General features: G+C 36.8%; 2 protein-coding genes across 3 annotated transcripts in view; one reads left to right on the top strand and one right to left on the bottom strand.

Annotated features, from left to right (window-relative positions):
• Positions 1-872: 872 nt before the first annotated feature.
• On the bottom strand, positions 873-17,424 carry LOC128231928 (MYG1 exonuclease-like). 2 transcript variants are annotated; one of them, XM_052945184.1, is made up of 8 exons: positions 17,401-17,424; positions 6,671-6,868; positions 6,184-6,279; positions 4,359-4,589; positions 4,050-4,128; positions 3,192-3,314; positions 2,596-2,777; positions 873-1,362 (listed from the first exon to the last, which is right to left on the bottom strand). In XM_052945184.1, exons 2-8 carry the CDS (start codon positions 6,790-6,792, stop codon positions 1,194-1,196), a joined length of 1,002 nt encoding a protein of 333 aa, XP_052801144.1. In that variant the 5' UTR covers positions 6,793-6,868; positions 17,401-17,424; the 3' UTR covers positions 873-1,193. The 2 variants fall into 2 exon arrangements, with proteins under 2 accessions (XP_052801144.1, XP_052801143.1); XM_052945183.1 differs by lacking the exon at positions 17,401-17,424 and adding an exon at positions 17,234-17,344.
• LOC128231927 (eukaryotic translation initiation factor 3 subunit M-like) overlaps positions 17,262-19,475 on the top strand; it is a 15,820-nt gene continuing 13,606 nt past the window's right edge. The window contains exon 1 of the mRNA XM_052945182.1: positions 17,262-17,369. Within this exon, the coding sequence (XP_052801142.1) occupies positions 17,328-17,369 (42 nt within the window). The 5' untranslated portion in view covers positions 17,262-17,327. The remainder of the gene's footprint in view (positions 17,370-19,475) is intronic.

Below are 19,475 nucleotides of genomic sequence, written 5' to 3'. Positions count from 1 at the left end.
TTGGAATATGACCAAAGAGGTTTGGACAAAAGCTTGTAAAGTAATTGATCAGACATGACCAATTTTTGGCAATTTCTATTCTTAAAGGGTGATTACGCTCTAGTGACCAGAGCAATACACCTGGTTATCAAACTTGTCCAAGACATTATCCCCATACACATTCTGATCAAATTTGGTGATGATTGGTGGTGTATTAGTTTATACTCCGGGCCCGGTGTGAGCGCATTGAAAAGGGTCCCAAAGTCATAGTTCAACCACCGCACACCTATCCACGGCAGACTATCTGGATTTTAACCAGTACTTAAATTGGTGCCAACACCTCTGCAAGGAACTGACAACTTCTGTTTATGACAGGGGCAGTGGTACAGAATAGTATGGTATAGAATGGTCGTAGAAAGGATTTCATAACAAATCACAACAGAATTGACCTGGTCCGCCCGGGTTGTCCAATTCACAGTCCAACGCTCTACCAATTGAGTTAACCGGGCGGACTTTGGTGATGATTGGACAAAAGCTTGTTAAGTTATTGATCAGGCAAGACAGATTATAGGTCATTTCTATAATTAAAGGGCAATAACTCTGGAGTTACTAGAGGGATACGGCTGGTTATCATATTTTGTGGACTACATACTGAATGCTGAAAGCCATTCCTTCTGCAGGTTTGCTGCAGGTTAAACTATTATGTGTCCACTTCCATGAAAGGGCGTATAAAAAGTTTATGATCAAGAGCAACATTTCATCATCCGCATTTGCATAATTACCCCACTAGAATTTCAAAATGCCTTCAAATAGCCCCCACTGTCACATATGCTACCACTAGGGGCTCTTATTATTTCCTGTGATGGCTCTAACCGTACACAAAAATGTTTGAGTAACAGTGTTCATTTTTATTGGGAAATAGACAAACATTTAGATAATAGTATCATTTGACTATACATAATTGTACTTAGCTAAGAAAACTTTAACTGGTAAACAGCTTGGAAATCAGTCTGTAACTTGATTGCCGAAAGTGGCGCCAAATAATTTCCACATGATTCTTTGATTTCTTAGGGTACCATCTAGTAACTGTTCTCTTAACACTTTGAAATTACAGGTCTTTTTTGTCAAAAAGTTTGTTAAACTAAGCTGATTTTGCTGATCCTGTATGAAAACATGTCCCCAACATTGTTAACAGTGTCGCTGTGATATCTCGCTCATGTGATCTGTTGTTTAAGGCTGTATTTAGCCATTGCTAGAACGCCTTCGTACGTCTGGTTTCCCCCAATGAAGCCGTTAGCGTGTACGAAGATGCAGCCCGGAATGCCACTCTTCTTGATCAGTTCATCATCTCGCAGGCCCTGCCAATCACTTGGCAATGACAGTCTGAAATAATTATAAACAGAAATACATTAAGTGTGCAGTTAACGTCTGTCTTTTGGAAGGGGAAGCAAGTGTAATTCAAGTAGATTTCTCTTTTAAGGAAAATCATCGGAGCTAATGGTTAATTACTCCTCGTCAATCCACAAGGAGCACTTTTTTATTACTGGATATGGAAACACCCTTTACTATGCTTTCCGGTATAAAACTTCCAGCAGCCAATTATATAATGTTCACTAGTTTATTCTTCTGTTTGGTCAAAATGTTGAGTGACCAGTCAATATTTATCCAATAACTTCTATTTACCAATCAAAACATTTAAATTTGCATAGTGACGAAATGACAACTGGTGGCCAATTTATCCTGGTTTATATAAATGGCTGTGTCAGAGTATATATAGTGGATGCTTCATTTTCAGTTTTAACTATCTGTCGTTTGTTCATCTTTTTTTTTTCATTAGATAAAAACTGGTCGATAGGTTATATTTTCACAGATTTAAGACCTTTCTCTCCCCCCTTCTTAGTTTACATCATTTTGTCAGCTTTTTCATAGACAACACCATCTCTTATACATGATATCTTTCAACAGAGCATACATTAGTAAAGATGATTGCCCTGTAAAGGGATTTGCAGTAAAATCCACACACTTCAAAGCAGTCTCTAAACACCTTTTTCTGATTTTCTAAAACCTCTTGGCATTTCGTACAAAAAATCTACAACTGGTACTAAATCTTATCTAGTCACAGGTTGACAGTGTTGCATTTTTCATTTCTCAAAATGAACAATTTTGATCAAACAAATGCTTCTGTTATCTTACCGTACTTTTGAAAAAAAATGTGTATGACAGACCACTCTTCAGTTTCAACCTTATCCATTTTATTTTGATAACTATTGTGAAGCAAGTTATATTAGTTTATGTTTACCGGGCAGTTACTCTCGTTGGCACAATGTTGCACAAGAGTTGTGCAGTCTTTTGTTGTCAGGGAAAACTGGAGTGGTATAAAAACAATTTTCCAGGACTTGGTGACAACCAATCAAACTCACATGCGCCATGACCGAAATCAAAACCCAGGTCACCTTGGTGAGAAGCGAGTGCGCTAACCATTGCGCTAACCGGACCACCATATCTTTTCCTCAGAATGTACGGTAATCAGAGAAGACCAAAAATTTGTTACCTGTTATTTAATTTGACAGAAAGTTATTATACTTTTAATCCTGGATATATTTAGTGTGCATTCACCTGTTAGAAAAGCTGTCTGGTCGTACTGGGACACACTGTATACGCCACTTGCCGGCTGTGTCAGTGTACAACATGTACTTAATGGTCGGGGAAACATCGAGGGACTTCTCCAGCTGGAACAGGTGCTCCTTCCATGGACAGCCACCCGCAGATAGACACACTATCTCACCACTCTCGTCAACCTGTCACATAAGAGATCTGGGTATTACAATCATAATGATGGTCATTCAACATGGAATTTATTGAACAATTTTTCTAAAATTGATAAAATTGAGCAAAATCAATTTTAGTTAATAAGGTATTTTTTTTAAATAAAAATAAAAATTAATTGTTATTTGATGACTTATAGCACTAAATACACATGTGTTGCTTTATAACAAGCACAAACAGTATTTCATATTTTACATCACATCCATTCAATACACTATCTATATACCAAAAAATATATATAATCGTCTAACATTGTAAATAAATGCTTATGCATTAAGTCATTGCATATAGAAAAAAACGTATTACAACATAAAATATTTGCGTGAATTTAAAAATTATCAAAAATTAAACAATTTAACATGTATGTTTTGTACAAAAGGACCAACCTTGTGCCTGTTATTGAGTGCCTCCTCAACGAGACTTCGGGCCGGTAGCCAGGAGTTCTTGTAGAAGAGAACCCGGTCCAGAAACACACTCCCTACCATCTCCATGGCCTTCATAAACTGACCCTGCCAAGTAGTCAATAAAGTTAGGATTATTATACCCCACAAAATGAGTACATTGTTAAACTATTTAGATTACAACCTACATTTACAGCCAATGAAATTGCAGAAAGGCAATCATTAAGTACTAGACTTAATCATTAAGAATTTCAACTTTCGCGGGTGTATAAAGATCTGCCATTCGATACATTTAATTCATGTCATCTAACTATTATATAGCAGTCACTATGAAGGTCTATCGGTCTGCCTGTCTATAACCACATTCTTGTGACACAAACTAAAATGACATTATAATTGACAGAAGTGACAAGGGCATGATGAGAATACTGCAAGTCCTTTGTTTCATTGACTTTGACAACATGGAATTAATGAATTGGATTGTCATATAGTACATGCTATTAAAGCACTTTGGGAGGCTACTTTGTGACTCATACTACTTCTGCTGGTTTTTTTACCTCACAACTTTAGGATTGAAAAAAGTGACACTCTTGCTCCAATTTACTCTTAACACAACTGAGGCTAAAGCCAGAGAAAGCAAAACAACAACACAGCATTAAAGTGACATGTATAAAGCTAACATGGTGGAAACACACTACGCACAAATGCACACACACGCCCACACGCACGCACTCAAACACACAACAAACGTGTTGCTGGACTGAATGCAGCACTACATGAATATTTCTGAAATATTATTGTCAGTGTTCACCATTTTTGAGTAATAATTTAAGGACAAAGTACCTGTTCATCAAAACTTGTTTCATTCCAGGCCGGGTTGAGATTCCTTACCCGACTGCTTAGTGTGGTCGTCACCTTGTACCTGTAAAACACGAACACACATTGTCAAATCATTACACTTAGATATTATAAATGAGCAAATTGTGTTCGCAAACACAACTTCTTCAATAAGTAACCAAAAGAAACCACTGCTTTCACCTTACCATGGTATAAAATTATACTTGTAGACCTCTTCAATAAGTGTGCAAAGTGTGTTTAAAGACCAATATAACTTATTCCAATGGTCAACAGAAACTACAGCTATCAAATTACCTTGGTTCACCATCATACTGATTGACTCCATTGTCAACACCATCAATCTCCTCGATGAAGCCCTCGTACATCAGGTCATACACCGTTTCAACAATAGGGTCTTCAGCGGTAAGCTCAAAGATCTGGGCAAGCAGACGACGCCCAAAGTGCAGGTACACGAGCCCAGCACTGCTCAGCTTGGTCACCCACGCCTTCCCATCACACAGGCTTGACATCGACTCATTAAAGCTCCTGAATATAATTTATTTTATCTGTTAGTATTTGTAAAGATAGCTACATGTGTTTTAAGAGTTTCACCATTTATACTGTGTGACTGCAAAAAACTTCCTGAACTTCCTTATTATTTCAGAAAATATTTCTTGGTCTGTTTTATTCAAAGACACAAGAAGCATACTAAGGCAACTATAAATTAATTGCTAGATTTTCATCCCTACCTGTCGACCCTTTTTTCAATCTGCCCCTTATATTTTATTGACTCATAAATGTTGACTAGGGTCTGTATTTTCGTATCAGTCCTGAAGAGTCCGGGAACAGCGTTTATTCATACTTAAGGTGACGATGTATAACAATCATATGTAAAAAAGAAAATTGTTATGAATGTGTTTGTGGTTCATATAGAAACCCTATAAGGTCCCTTATGCAATAAGAAAGAGAACATATTCAACAGTGACACAGTCATTTAGGAAAAATAAAATGTCACCCCATCCCCATTTTTAAAACATTTTGGATGAAAATCTAGCAATAAATGGCATATTTTGTGACACAAATTTTTCGCAAAATATCTAAGGTCTTTTCCCCAACACATTATTTATTTATTTGGCACTCTGGTATTCTTGCCAAATTTGCCAGATTGCATTCTCTACTCTTAAGAATATGATCATAATGAAACATTATATATATATATATACAAAGTAGGTTACTATAAGTATTATATATACCTTCATTAAACATTAATAGTTAAAGGGAGGTTATCATGTTTATATAAATATATATGCTTGTATTGTACAGAACACTTCATGTATTATGCTTTTAGTTGTACGCTTGGTTGGTGGTCTTTTATTTCAAATGAAATAATGACTTGAATTGACATGATTATAAATTCTTAAGTTATCGTCTACACAAGACATATAAACCAGGGCTTTTTCTGCCCATTTTGGGAAAAAGACCCTAAACATTTTGGGAAATTTTGCGTAGCGAAAATGCCGAAATTGGTATATTTTTACAGTTAAAAAAAAAAGCTGTCTAGTCTCCTGCACACGAGGAAATCATGTAATATTAGTTTATTTTCCCTTTTAAAGACCCAAAATGGCTGTAATATCAATCCTTGGGGTGTACATATCTATTGCAATAATCATGACAGATATTAATTCATACTGATCTCTGAATGTGATGAAAATCAATGATTTCTGAATTCAATTATCCCCAAAACTTCATCACATGTTTTTCACAGGACTTTCAAAATGAACCAGTACAGATATATTTTTTATATGAAGATCGGGAAAAATATCTTATATTTTGCTTTAGGAATGGGTCTGATAGTCAGATCTGAGGGTACTATAGAAAAAGCCCTGTAAACCTATTTTTTAATGTAAAAGGGACAAAACTCTGTACTGATGTAATTTACACTTCCAATGAAACTGACTGAAATTATGCCCATGACTTATTCATTATGATTGGATAAAAAAATACTTACATAATTATCTGTACAAGAAATAAAACTACTAGTCATTAACATAAAAGGGGAATATTTAAGTAATCTTCTGCATGTGGTTTTGCTGATGAAACAATTACACAACTGTAACCAAAATTGAAACGAAATGCTCACCTTTGATGATGGTCATATCTGTGTTTCTTGGGGTCGTACACTCCTCCCACATCGACCACAATGTCACATGTGTCCAATATTGCCTGGTCACGACTCCTGCAAATATAAGGCGAAAAAGATGGATGTTCTGTACAGAAAAATAGTTTCATTGATAAATTATAACAAGTTAGTCATGCACTGTGGCACAATGTTTGCACATAAAACCTATGATATCATAAGATTTGCTCTGATATGCTAGATTATAGGGAATAATTGTGCAAACAGCGCATGAAAACATATATTGACCAATACATAAAAAAGGTGCCGACCCTAGTATTTAAAAAAAAAATGAAAAAAAAATCCCCGTATCATTTACACATTTTGTTTAAACATACATGTAAACTGTCATTAACTTTTGAGATAATAAAGTCATTTTTTTAGGCCAAATATAAGAATTCCAGCTTGTCCATCCCAAGTCTAGTTTAAGCGACTGGCCAGGAACACAAACCTGACAATCTCCGAGTCTTTGTACTGTGGCAGTTGCTTGAGCATGAAGCAGGCCAGCACTTCATCGCAGTGGAATGTCCCATTGTGGGTACCAATCTTCAAACTCTTTGTATCGCCCGACATCCTCCTTATGTACGTAAAGTTAACTGTTGTTTTAATAATGAATCTTCTGTGGTATGTGACTGTTTTCAGAAAACTTCTGCAAAAACAAGAATGTAGTAATAAAGAATATTTATTAAATAAACTAAATATATGTTAATTTAACACACAAACATACTAGGCCTAAAAAAAAATATGTCTGTTTTGGGTAACTCGACCCTACCTATAAAAATGCGCCGACCCTAACTATTTTTTCCGTTTCTGAGCAAAAACAAGAGCTGTCACAGTATGTGACGAATGCCCCCAAATGTGGCATTGACCTACGAACAAGGTCAGTACATGAAAAGTTGATCTTGCCTTTACGTGTCAACATATATGGCAAGTTATTTTAAATTGCCTCTGAACATAAAAAAATACCACCCATACTTGACAACCTACACTGTTATGTCCTTATATTCAGAATTCCCTTGTGAATAAACACTTAGTGTATCTTTCACCTTAGAGGTAGGGACATGGGTCTTGCACACGACACGTCGTCTTGGTTATGTGGAACACATGTAGCAAGTGATTTTAAAATCTGTCCATAAAAGGGAAAGTAACAGCCCTGACACGACAACCTAAACTCTATCTTACATGCAGCACTCCATTGTGAATAAACACTAAGTGTGACCTTGACCTTTGAGGTAGGGACACGGGTCTTGCAAGCGACACGTCGTCTTGGTATGTGGAACACATGTGGCAAGTTATTTTAAAATCTGTCCATACAAGGGAAAGTTACAGCCCGGACACGACAACCTATACTCTATGTCCTTATATGCAGCACTCCATTGTGAATAAACACTAAGTGTGACCTTGACCTTTGAGGTAGGGACACGGGTCTTGCACGCGACACGTCGTCTTGGTATGTGGAACACATGTGGCAAGTTATTTTAAAATCTGTCCATACAAGGGAAAGTTACAGCCCGGACACGACAACCTATACTCTATGTCCTTATATGCAGCACTCCATTGTGAATAAACACTAAGTGTGACCTTGACCTTTGAGGTAGGGACACGGGTCTTGCACGCCACACGTCGTCTTGGTATGTGGAACACATGTGGTAAGTTATTTTAAAATCTGTCCATACAAGGGAAAGTTACAGCCCGGACACGACAACCTATACTCTATGTCCTTATATGCAGCACTCCATTGTAAATAAACACTAAGTGTGACCTTGACCCAGGGCTTTTTCTGCCCATTTTGGGAAAAAGACCCTAGACATTTTGGGAAATTTTGCGTCGTGAAAATGCCAAAATTGGGAAATTTTACTGTTAAAAGAAAAAGCTGTCTAGTCTCCTGCGAAATAGGTAATGATTTAATATGAGTTTTTTTCCCTTTAAAAGACCCGCAATGGCTGAAATATCAATCCTTGGGGTGTAAATATCTATTGCAATAAATCATGACAGATAATATTTCATATTTCCGATCTCTGAATGTGATGAAAATCAATGATTTCTGAGTTCAATTACCAAAAAAAACTTCACATGACATAATAGATTAGGATGTTGAAAATGAACCAGTACAGGAAAAAATAATTTCTAAAAAAAAAAAAACATTTTTTTTTTTTTTTTGGATTGGGATTTTTTTCTGAAGATTAGGAAAAATATCTTATATTTTGCTTTGGGAATGGGTCCGATAGTCGGACCCGTGGGTACTATAGAAAAAGCCCTGTGACCTTTGAGGTAGGGACACGGGTCTTGCACGCGACACGTCGTCTTGGTATGTGAAACGCATGTGGCAAGTTATTTTAAAATCTGTCCATACAAGAGAAAGTTACAGCCCGGACACGACAACCTATACTCTATGTCCTTATATGCAGCACTCCATTGTAAATAAACACTAAGTGTGACCTTGACCTTTGAGGTAGGGACACGGGTCTTGCACGCGACACGTCGTCTTGGTATGTGGAACACATGTGGCAAGTTATTTTAAAATCTGTCCATACAAGGGGAAGTTACAGCCCGGACACGACAACCTATACTCTATGTCCTTACATGCAGCACTCCATTGTAAATAAACACTAAGTGACTTAGTGTGACCTTGACCTTTGAGGTAAGGACACGGGTCTTGCACGCCACACGTCGTCTTGGTATGTGGAACACATGTGGCAAGTTATTTTAAAATCTGTCCATACAAGGGAAAGTTATAGAGCCGGACGACGGACGGACGGACGGACGGACGGACGGTGCGATTTTAATATGCCCACCTTCGGGGGCATAAAAATATTCGTTAGCCAATAGAGAGTTACGAAGGGCGGATAAATGCAGATTTCAATCAGAATTATTATTTATATGATAAAACAAAGTCAGGCAATGACAGTAATGTAGGAAAGACTGCCATGTGCAAGAAAACACTCTGAACTTACGACAGATTTTGAAAAAAAAAATCAAAAAAAATCCCTACCTACCCTACCTAGAAATTTTGGGAAGGTTACCCTAAACAAATAATTATTTTTTTTGGCATTAAGTTACTGACAAAATGGTCTTATACCACAAATTATTAACCCAATTCTAAAATGTTTTGAAAATACTTCGACTACAGAAGTGCATGTGTCACCATGCCACAATGCCCATCATAAGGCCAATATAAATTAATTGCTAGATTTCATCCAATTATTTCTTTTAGAATGGGGGGGGGAGGTTGACATGTATCTTTTTATTTTTCTTTGATGACTGTTTCACCATTGAGTATGCAGGGTTTTCAATAAGTTTCGGTTGAACCGTCTCAAATAGTAAAGTAACCGACCAGCTTCTACTTATTCTACTGAAAATTCATTTAGTTTTCCAAATTTGAACCGGCCCTATTGCCATTTGAACCGTCCATTTTGGCCGCAGCCGGTTCTTATTGAGAACACTGAGTATGACAAATGTTTACATCTACAATGATGGTATGAATAAACGCCTTTCCCGGACAATACCAGACCAATATGCAAATACAGAGCCCTGTTCATAATTTTTATTCGAGTCAATTAAATTTTAGGGGCGGCGGAAAAAAGAGGGAACTCACAGGGATGAAAATCTAGCAATTAATTCATAGTCGCCTAATGTCAAGCCAAATATAATACCATCTTTTATGTTGAATTTGCAAAATGGTGAAACCGTGTTAAAAACTAAAAACTTGGTGGGACTATTTCAATGTAAAAGGGGCATTAATCAAGTGTAACCGAGGAAATTGATTTGAAAATGAATTTTCTGAGACGGGAAATACCATAATTGTGGATTCTTTGTAGGTGAGGCCCAACCTTTTACCAGGGTTTTCAATATCCTTGGTTAAACTGCTAGGGTAACATTCCCCCTTTTTTAAGCTAAGCACTTCATTTCCTACATAATGAGCCATGCTTATGGCACTTTAGAACACATTAAAAAGTAAAATTTTATGTAAAAATTGCACCTTATGATTATGTTATCAATTTGTTTATAATATTATAAATAGTCAATCATTCTCCTTCTTGAGTTGTATTATTGGTTAATCCAAATCCAATTCCATTATAAACAAAAGCATTACAGAACTCAGGTCATTGCTTATATGTAATGAAGACTCAATTTGATACTCTCAAAAAGCTCTCTGTCTACGCAACTCGTCTCTTGGTCCTAGTGTAAAGCTACGACACTAGGGGCCACTTTTCCTGGTTTTTAACCAGTACTGATTACTTCAAAGTTCCCAGTTCTTCCCTCTAATTCCAATTGTCAGGCAAGTGAGCTACCAGTACTTTAAGGTCGGTCGGTGGAATTACCGAAAATCCGGAAATCCCCGTAAATACCGAAAATCCCTTCCATTCTCTGAGGTATATAGCGTTTTCTTTAATACGCCCGGATTTACTACATTATTGTGTTCGAATGTTGTATGCCGTAATTGTTGGAGGTTGGAGAGGGGTGGGGAAGCCTGGGAAGGGTGGGGGTGGGGGTCGTGGTGACTGAAACCCGGGACCCCCTTTCATTTTACATCGAGTGTGCGAGGTGGTTTGTACGCCGGGAGTAATAACTTATTATTAGTGTCATCGCTTGTATGCCATAGTTGGTTGTAGAGAGGGGAAGGGGAGTCGGTGGAGGGGTGTTGGGGTGACTTAAACGTAATCAAAACCAACTAAGTATGATAACAAGATTTATTCATTCAGTTTCGTTTATGAAAATTGTACTGTATTGGATGACACCGCACAGCAAGACACTTAAATTTGCGATCTGATAAGACAGCAGACGGTAATAGAGATACACAGAAGTTGTGTACTTTACATGGGCTGGAGTTATTTTGTTATCGTAGATATTGATATTTAATGTTTTAACTTCAAACTAGTAATTCAATTGATATCACATTATATTTTTTTATTGATTTTCTGATTTTTAATATGTCGTACATTGATTGTTTAATAGCTTTTGTATTGATATTGCTTGTAATTAGTTATCAGTTTATATTGTTGAAAGCGCCTTTGAACGTGTATATAGAAATGGTGCTGTATAAGTTAATCGATAAATAATAATTAATTGTGTATTGTGAACAAGTTGTGTGTCGAGAAAGGTGAATAACTGGTATCAAGCGGGAGTTGATTATACAATTGTCCTTATGTGTATCATAACGAATTGTATGTGTCTCAACTGTTATGTGGAATCGCTTGGTAATTTTCATTGCACAATCTCGCGAAGAAATAAATGCAAATTGTACAATTTCACTTAAATACCATCACTGCACCTAAATACGAATCATCAACATCATATATTAACATTGGTCATGATAGGAAAGTGTTATTAATGAATAAAGGCATGATCTAATATTTTATATCGTAAAGCATACCGTTTAAATACTTACATGCAATACTCGTCTCAATATCGATATGGACATGTCATTGTGAGATATTGGTCCATGTCTGTTATCTATCAGTAATGACACCCCACTGTGACAGATTCTTATCGTGCGGTCAGTACCTGGAACCATGCTGTCACTGATGACTATAATACGATGTGTATTGAACCCCAATCAATGGCGTTCTGGTTCAAAACGGAATGCTCCTGTGAACCAGAAATTAAATCTTGTATTTACACGGAGGTAACAAGTAAGAGTACGCGGTGTATGAAAGAAACATCGGAAGTCTGAATATTTATTTCTTAGTGTAATGCAGTTCAAGAGTACGTTGCACGTCAGTGTTTACGATATTAAAGAAATTAAATATAATACACCACTGAGGGCCATATGACATAATAAGGACAGCCATTTACCCATCGAAGGTGTATATGGACCGAGGCGTAAGCCGAGGTCTGTTCACCTTCGGGGGTTGAGTAGGCGGTTATTATAATGCCATATGTCACGAAGTGGTATATTATATGAAAGAGGATGATCTTAAGCGAAGTGATATTGCTAATTTTCGACCATATGAGAGCGTTCAGTTATGGCAGGATGAATGTGGACTTGAATTGGACCAAAGATTTGTATTATATATACACGCTCTCGTCATGGCCCATCCCCCACCCCCACCCAAAACCTACCCTCATTTAGTTGAAGAAGTTTCAACACATTCCTAATTTGTTACGTACTACAGCTTCAGAGAACATTGAAATGCAACAGCATCTTCAAAAAATCATAAAAAAATTGGTCTAATTGAAAATAACCTCCCTTCCTTATGGACTTTCATTTCGTATTATTTTAAGACGGACTGCTTATGCAATGTTAAAAATATTCATCAATTAATCCCGAAAGAAATCGATACTTATTTTGAAATAATCATCCTATTCTGCGAAAACAGTTAGGTTGCCGAAACATTCACGGGAATGACCGTAAAGTGATATGTTCGAATTAAAGGTAATTAACAACCGTCTTGCCACTATGACAGTACTCGTGAACTGTACCTTGTTTGTTATATAGACCTATCTAGCTCACAAACATTTTTCTGTAAACCTTAATATCCCGTTTTAGAACTATTCACATAAAGGCACACCAGCATTTAAATGGGTTAGTAATCATACAGAAATGCAATGTTTTAAGTCCACGTAAGAGAGCTATGTAATGGCTCTCTTCAGCAGCAATGTAGCACTAACGCGCAAGGGTTGTGGCAAATGTAAAGCATGTATAATAATAGAAGTTAAATACACATATGATAGCCTGAACATTCAGTGTATAAAACAAAATAAATAAAACATATGTACAAGATGTAAAACTGAGTTGACAAAACAGTTGTATAATGACTGTCAATTATCAATCAAAGCATACAAAGAACCCATGGCTAGAAAGATAGGTATAATGGTGTGACATTGTTGGCAGTACTGTTGAATGTCACGTCAATGCATATGTCTCCGCTTTCCCTAAAGGGGGACATAAGCTGAAAACATAAGCACCCTTTTTTTCATTTTTAAGTACAGTTGTTACTTCATGCGTACCTCAAAGACTCGAAAGCGAAACGCGAGGAAAATATGCCTGTAACATGTCATGTTGTCGAGCAAGTTCGAACTCTTCATGAACTTTTCCTGAACTATTTTTATTTATTTGTTGTTGATGCGATATAGAGAAATATTTTATCATAAAGCGATGATTATGGAATAATTCATCCCAGTAAATGTAGTCGACATCAGCTAACCGTATTTATTGCTGGCCGTTTACAAAAGGAGTAATTGCATTTGCGACGTGAGTTGCGCTGAGAGATATGCCACCTCAGTGAGACTGAAGTTTCCCTACAATGGGATTCACGGCGGGTCTCTGCAGCAACAAACTCACGCGCTTAAAAGGGTCTCACCGATTGTCTAGCTCTGACATAAATGGTACACCCCAAAATTGAATTTACCATGTATATCGTTTGACATAAAAGTGCATGTTGACATCAGCTAGCCGCTATTATTGCTTATTATTGGCGCATGGTTTTCGACGACGACAAAAGGTTAACGCAATTTGGAAAAAGGAGTAGTTGCACTTGCGACGCGAGTTGCGCTGAGAGATATGCCACCTCAGTGAGACTGAAGTTTCCCTACAATGGGATTCACGGCGGGTCTTTGCAGCAACAAACTCACGCGCTTAAAAGGGTCTCACCGATTGTCTAGCTCTGACATAAATGGTACACCCCAAAATTGAATTTACCATGTATATCGTTTGACATAAAAGTGCATGTTGACATCAGCTAGCCGCTATTATTGCTTATTATTGGCGCATGGTTTTCGACGACGACAAAAGGTTAACGCAATTTGGAAAAAGGAGTAGTTGCACTTGCGACGCGAGTTGCGCTGAGAGATATGCCACCTCAGTGAGACTGAAGTTTCCCTACAATGGGATTCACGGCGGGTCTCTGCAGCAACAAACTCACGCGCAAGCACTTCAAAAGGTATGACATGTTTTCCAGAGTAGACACAGCATGGCACGAGCAAAAATGATACAAAATGTTACATAATTCAAAAACACATTATATGAACAAAATGACATACAATAAAACACATAACATCTAAAATGACAATGTTTTTTTTGTACCGGACAATGGCGCACAGTAAATCCACAACAAACAATTGAATGCGCCTATGCATGAATTTGATGTTACTCAATATAATGGGAAATTTTCGTTTGGTTATTTTCAACACGCTTTTTTCGGGTATGTCGGTGTCACATGATCTCCCATATGAGGCGCCCTATCAGATATGGTAAAAAACAGTAAATTTGGGGGTTAGTTCGTAAGTAGCTGGACATGATGAAGGCAACGACATCAGCATTTACGTAGTTATGTGACAACTAGAAACAAACACGTATAAATCGCCGATGTAAGCTAACTAAATAGGAAGGTAGGTTTTACTGTACATAGTGAGTGAACATGAAAAAACAACGCACCTTGAGGTCCTCATTGCAGAATGCGCCTAGTCGCCAGACGTGACTGTCCCCAAAAATTGCAACTTTCTTCATTTTTAATAACAAGAGTGAACACAACATACATGCAATATATTTGAGCACACCTTTATATATACTGACAATCTGGCGATTGTGCTCAAGCCATGCCAAGGTGTTAATTCTGCTACAAACATTCATTACACGGTTCTAACTTTGATATATCAACAAGCGCTTTCATTAGGTACTGCGAATTCACACCTTTTTACCAAACACGTGAAATTTAACATATCACGTTCTCAAGGTGTTCCGACTTTAATTAGCCAATTTTAAAATCCATATTCGCTTTCTTTAAAAGCAAATGCTTACAACGCTTTTCCTAAAATGTATTCACTAAATCTATATTGTACTATTATTATACCAAGAACAATACGAATATAATTGATAAAACAACATATATATATAAATAGAAACACTGACGTGCAATGTACTCTTGAACTGCATTGCATTAAGAAATAAATATTCCGACTTCAGATGTTTCTCTCATACACCGCGTACTCTTACTTGTTACCTTCGTGTAAATAGAACAGAACAGATATTTTATTAAGACTTGTACAACGTACATCATCTTCTTAACCACAAATGAATAATAAATAAACAAACACATGGTATAACATAGGTTATACATAATATGAAATAGAATCATAAATACATTCAAAAAAATATTCACATCAGGTGAGGATGAACAAAACTTTTATAATTATAAGTCAATATTTAAAGTTGATCTTCAAATACTCCTTTGTGTAAATACAAGATTTAATTTCTGGTTCACAGGAGCATCCCGTTTTGAACCTGACCGCCATTGGGGTTCAATACACATCGTATTATAGTCATCAGTGACAGCATGGTTCCAAGTACTGACCGCACGATAAGAATCTGTCACAGCGGGGTGTCATTACAGATAGGTATCAGACATGGACCAATATCTCACAATGACATGTCCATATCGATATTGAGACGAATATTTCATGTATGAATTTAAATAGTATGCTTTATGATATTATTATCTTATATTAAGCCTTTATTCATTAAATACACTTTCCTATCATTGTCATGACAAATGTTAAAATATGTTGATGATTCTCATTTAGGTACAGTGATGGTATTTATGTGAAATTGTACAATTTGCATTTCTTTCTTCGCGAGATTGTGCAATGAAACATACCAAGCGATTCCACATAACAGTTGAGACACATACAAATCGTTATGATACACATAAGAACAATTGTATAAATTAGGCACACAATTGTTAGATATTCTTTTTCTTATGTACAAGTGATTCAAAGGTAATATTTCTACTATTGATACAACCTTATTCATTGTGATTTGACTATAATGTTTTCTGGCTTCATGTGAATGACCGTCCGATACTCGTATTGGGTATCATATGAATTGTAGTTAGAAATTATAGCAATCAAACACAATAAAATGTGATATTGAACTAGTTGTTAAAACATTAACATATATGAAATTAAAAGGACTTCCCGGGATTAAGCCACCCCCCTCGTCCGACTTCCACACCCCCCTCCACCCACCAACAACTTTGGCATACAGGACGACCAAAATGAAGTATTAAATATCGGCGTACACACCCTCGCATACTTTTTTGCATACGGTAAGGTACGACCTTACCCTCCCTTACCTCTACAATTTGAAATGAGATATGTGAAAGTAGTATTTGAGACTTCTTTGTAGCCACCACCCCCTCCTCCGACTCCCCCACCACTCTCCAACCAACCTCAACCACGACATACAACCCACTTAAACACAATACAGTTTTAAACCATACTGCATACTCTTGTGTATGTACTTAGATATATGAATGGGGTTCCCGGGGTTTAATCACTCCCTGCCCCACCCCAACTACTCCGACTCCCCCACCCCTCTCCAACCACCAAGATATACAGCATACAACCCACTAAAACACAATGCAGTTTTGAAGGAACGGCGTAAGAACCTCCTCGCATACTCTTCTTTTGTACGAACTTTTGAAAATGAAAGGGGGTCCCGGGTTTTAGTCACCACTACCCCCACCCCCAGGCTTCCCCACCCCTCTCCAACCTCCAACAATTACGGCATACAACATTCGAACACAATAATGTAGTAAATCCGGGCGTATTAAAGAAAACGCTATATACCTCAGAGAATGGAAGGGATTTTCGGTATTTACAGGGATTTTCGGATTTTCGGTAATTCCACCGACCCCTTTAAGGTCTTTCGTTTAGAATGAAGTGGCAAGGAATTAAACCAGACATAGTTCCCAAGTCTGCACCAAATAATGTAGCAACAGACAAGATGGGTTTTTTTTATGTCAGTACATTTTGAGAATAGACTTTCGAACAAAAATGAAAGCAACGTGCCTCTGACTATATTACTGAACTAGAAAATTATCAGTGACAATGGGGGGAATAAATAGTGTCGCGAAATTAGATTACAAAATAAAAATTAAACGAAATTTACAAGTCATGTCACAATTTTTATTAATATCTAAGCGCATATAATATTAAAATATCTTTCCTGGAAATGTCACGGAAAATAATATAAAGACATCAGTAAAAAGCAGTTTAACGTTAAAACACTTACCGGCACCAAACTGCCATAGGATGATTAATCAGGGATAGTTTGTGTGGTAACACCGACTCAGACACGTGCGCCATATTTACAACATTTCTACAAAATGAGCATTCCAACTTTCATTGATATTGAAATATCAGATCAGGTAATGTTTGTTTAACAACAAAGATACATACCAAGTTACATAATTCCGTACATTCCAAATAGAAATATTCTTTTGTCGAACATTTAATTTATTCCAGATTGCTAGCTTTTTCTTATTTCTGTTGAACCACTTTTGGTGTACATGTTCAACCAGTTTTGTTGTGTACGTTTTATATTCCTCATCTCTTGAGTCACGGTACTTGAATCCGGTTGTGGGTCTTAAACCCATAATGGCCATAACACTAGCACGGTACTCTTAACCAACTGAGCTAACTGGGCAGCTGGTTCTTGCCCTAGTCTCAAATAATAGACGTGTTATACGGGATTCTTCCAATCCCTAACGTCTAAACTGGAATGTGCAAAAAACGGGGTTGTTTTAAAAATATTAAAATTGTTTTAAGTGAAGTATTTTATGGTTGAAATTGATCATAAAGAGTTATATTTATATTTTACCATGTAAGTAAAATGTTATTTTGCACTAAACAAGCATTTAATGCATTAAAACAAGTTGTTTACCTTTGCAATAAAACGAAAGTTGACTGACACAGACAACAATTATGCGAAGGGGAACAACTCGATACAATCATAATAACTCGGCCTCCTCCGACAAAGCTTCGAGAAGACCTCGTTCTACAATCGTAACAACTCGGCCATGGCCGAAATGTTCCGAGCGATTTAAAACTGTGCCCTAAAGCCTTGCAGGTGCCCTTCATGTATATATCGTTATGTTTTGACAGTCAGAATGAAATGAAGAAAAGCCGTCAAACTCATAATTATAAGTTGGATATTTATTTTTTGTATACAGAACTTCTATATAAAATAACATTATCTGGTAATATTTCTTGTATGCTTTAACACAGAATCCTGATCGGAACAACTACCCACTTTTGATACTAAACAATTTGTACGTGAAGGATTTGCCATATCAAAAATCTAAAAAAAATCCGTCAACATAAAATTATTTGGACTAGTTCTTGCCCACACACACACACACACACACTACAGTTTGTTATTGTTTACTATTATTGAGCCCTCTACCTCCAAATTCTATGGAACATTAAGCGCCACCCAGCTCAGTAGCAGGTCAAGGGGGAGGGTGGGGGCACACAAAGCTGCCAGCATCCGTTGAGTCATATGTACCCCCCAAAACGAATTTAAGCCATCAACAAGTTCTAGTAGTCAAGTCACTCAAGATTGATACATTTTTATATTCATAATATGTCTTGGGTGTGAATATCAACTTTAATTAGACAATTTTATAAGGGAATAAAGAAAATAATAAAATTGCAAGTTGATTTTTCATTTTGCGAGTTGCCTCAAAAAGCACTCGCAAAATTTTGCGAGTGCTCCTCAAAGTTAAATTCGAACCCTGCATAGCACTCGATCATGAAAGCTTAAATTCCCAGAATGACAACTCGGCGCAGTCTTTTCGGTAAGATTGCAGAAGAACTCAACTAACCCAATACAACAAAGATTGGATTGAATTTCATTCATATTGCATTAAAACAAAGACATTTTTATTTTATGAATGTTTCAAGAAGGTATTTAAAGATTTTCTGCTACTTCTTTAGGCTGGGCTGCCATAGTTTCACTTAAAGTTCCTGTTCAGAAAAGCATCATTATCTAGCATGCCTTATTCTTGAAAGGCTTCTGAGGGGAATTTGCTCAGAACACAAAGCATTTTTGTCACTGACTAATTTTCATGGATCTTTATGAATTGCTCTGGCACCAATTTTTCTGAGTGTTCTTATTCAACTTCTACTTTTTGAAGAACTTTTTTTTTAAATGAACTACCATATCTTTTTCACTAAAATATTTTATTACAAGAATTGTAGATGTCAATAAAAAATGCCTATTAATTAAACTATAATCTGTTTTTTATGAGATAAACAAATATCATGTATGGCAAATGCCTATCAGAGTTTCTAGTCAATTTGTTGCTATTAATCTTTGATTTTGGCCTTGAGGTCTGCTCATATGGTTTTCAAAACTTGGACACACTCTTTCAGTCTGTATTTTCTTGCTAAAAATATACAAAACTAACAAACGCTTCTCTCAAGGCAGCTAAAATATTTCCTTGGACAGTTGCGGACTTCTTGCAACCAGC

Source organism: Mya arenaria, chromosome 4 (genome assembly GCF_026914265.1).
Source record: "Mya arenaria isolate MELC-2E11 chromosome 4, ASM2691426v1".
NCBI lineage: Eukaryota > Metazoa > Mollusca > Bivalvia > Myida > Myidae > Mya > Mya arenaria.
The sequence above is the reverse complement of the archived record's forward strand: the minus strand, read 5'-3'. Positions and strand labels throughout refer to the sequence as shown.

Excerpts from the sequence above, each read along its gene's own strand:
- LOC128231928 (XM_052945183.1), bottom strand. The coding sequence starts at position 17,307 with ATGGCGCACGTGTCTGAGTCGGTGTTACCACACAAACTATCCCTGATT. Across the intron at positions 6,280-6,670 it reads AAAGACTCGGAGATTGTCAG|GAGTCGTGACCAGGCAATAT; the intron begins GTTTGTGTTCCT and ends TTATATTTGCAG. Across the intron at positions 4,129-4,358 it reads CAGTATGATGGTGAACCAAG|GTACAAGGTGACGACCACAC; the intron begins GTAATTTGATAG and ends CGTGTTTTACAG.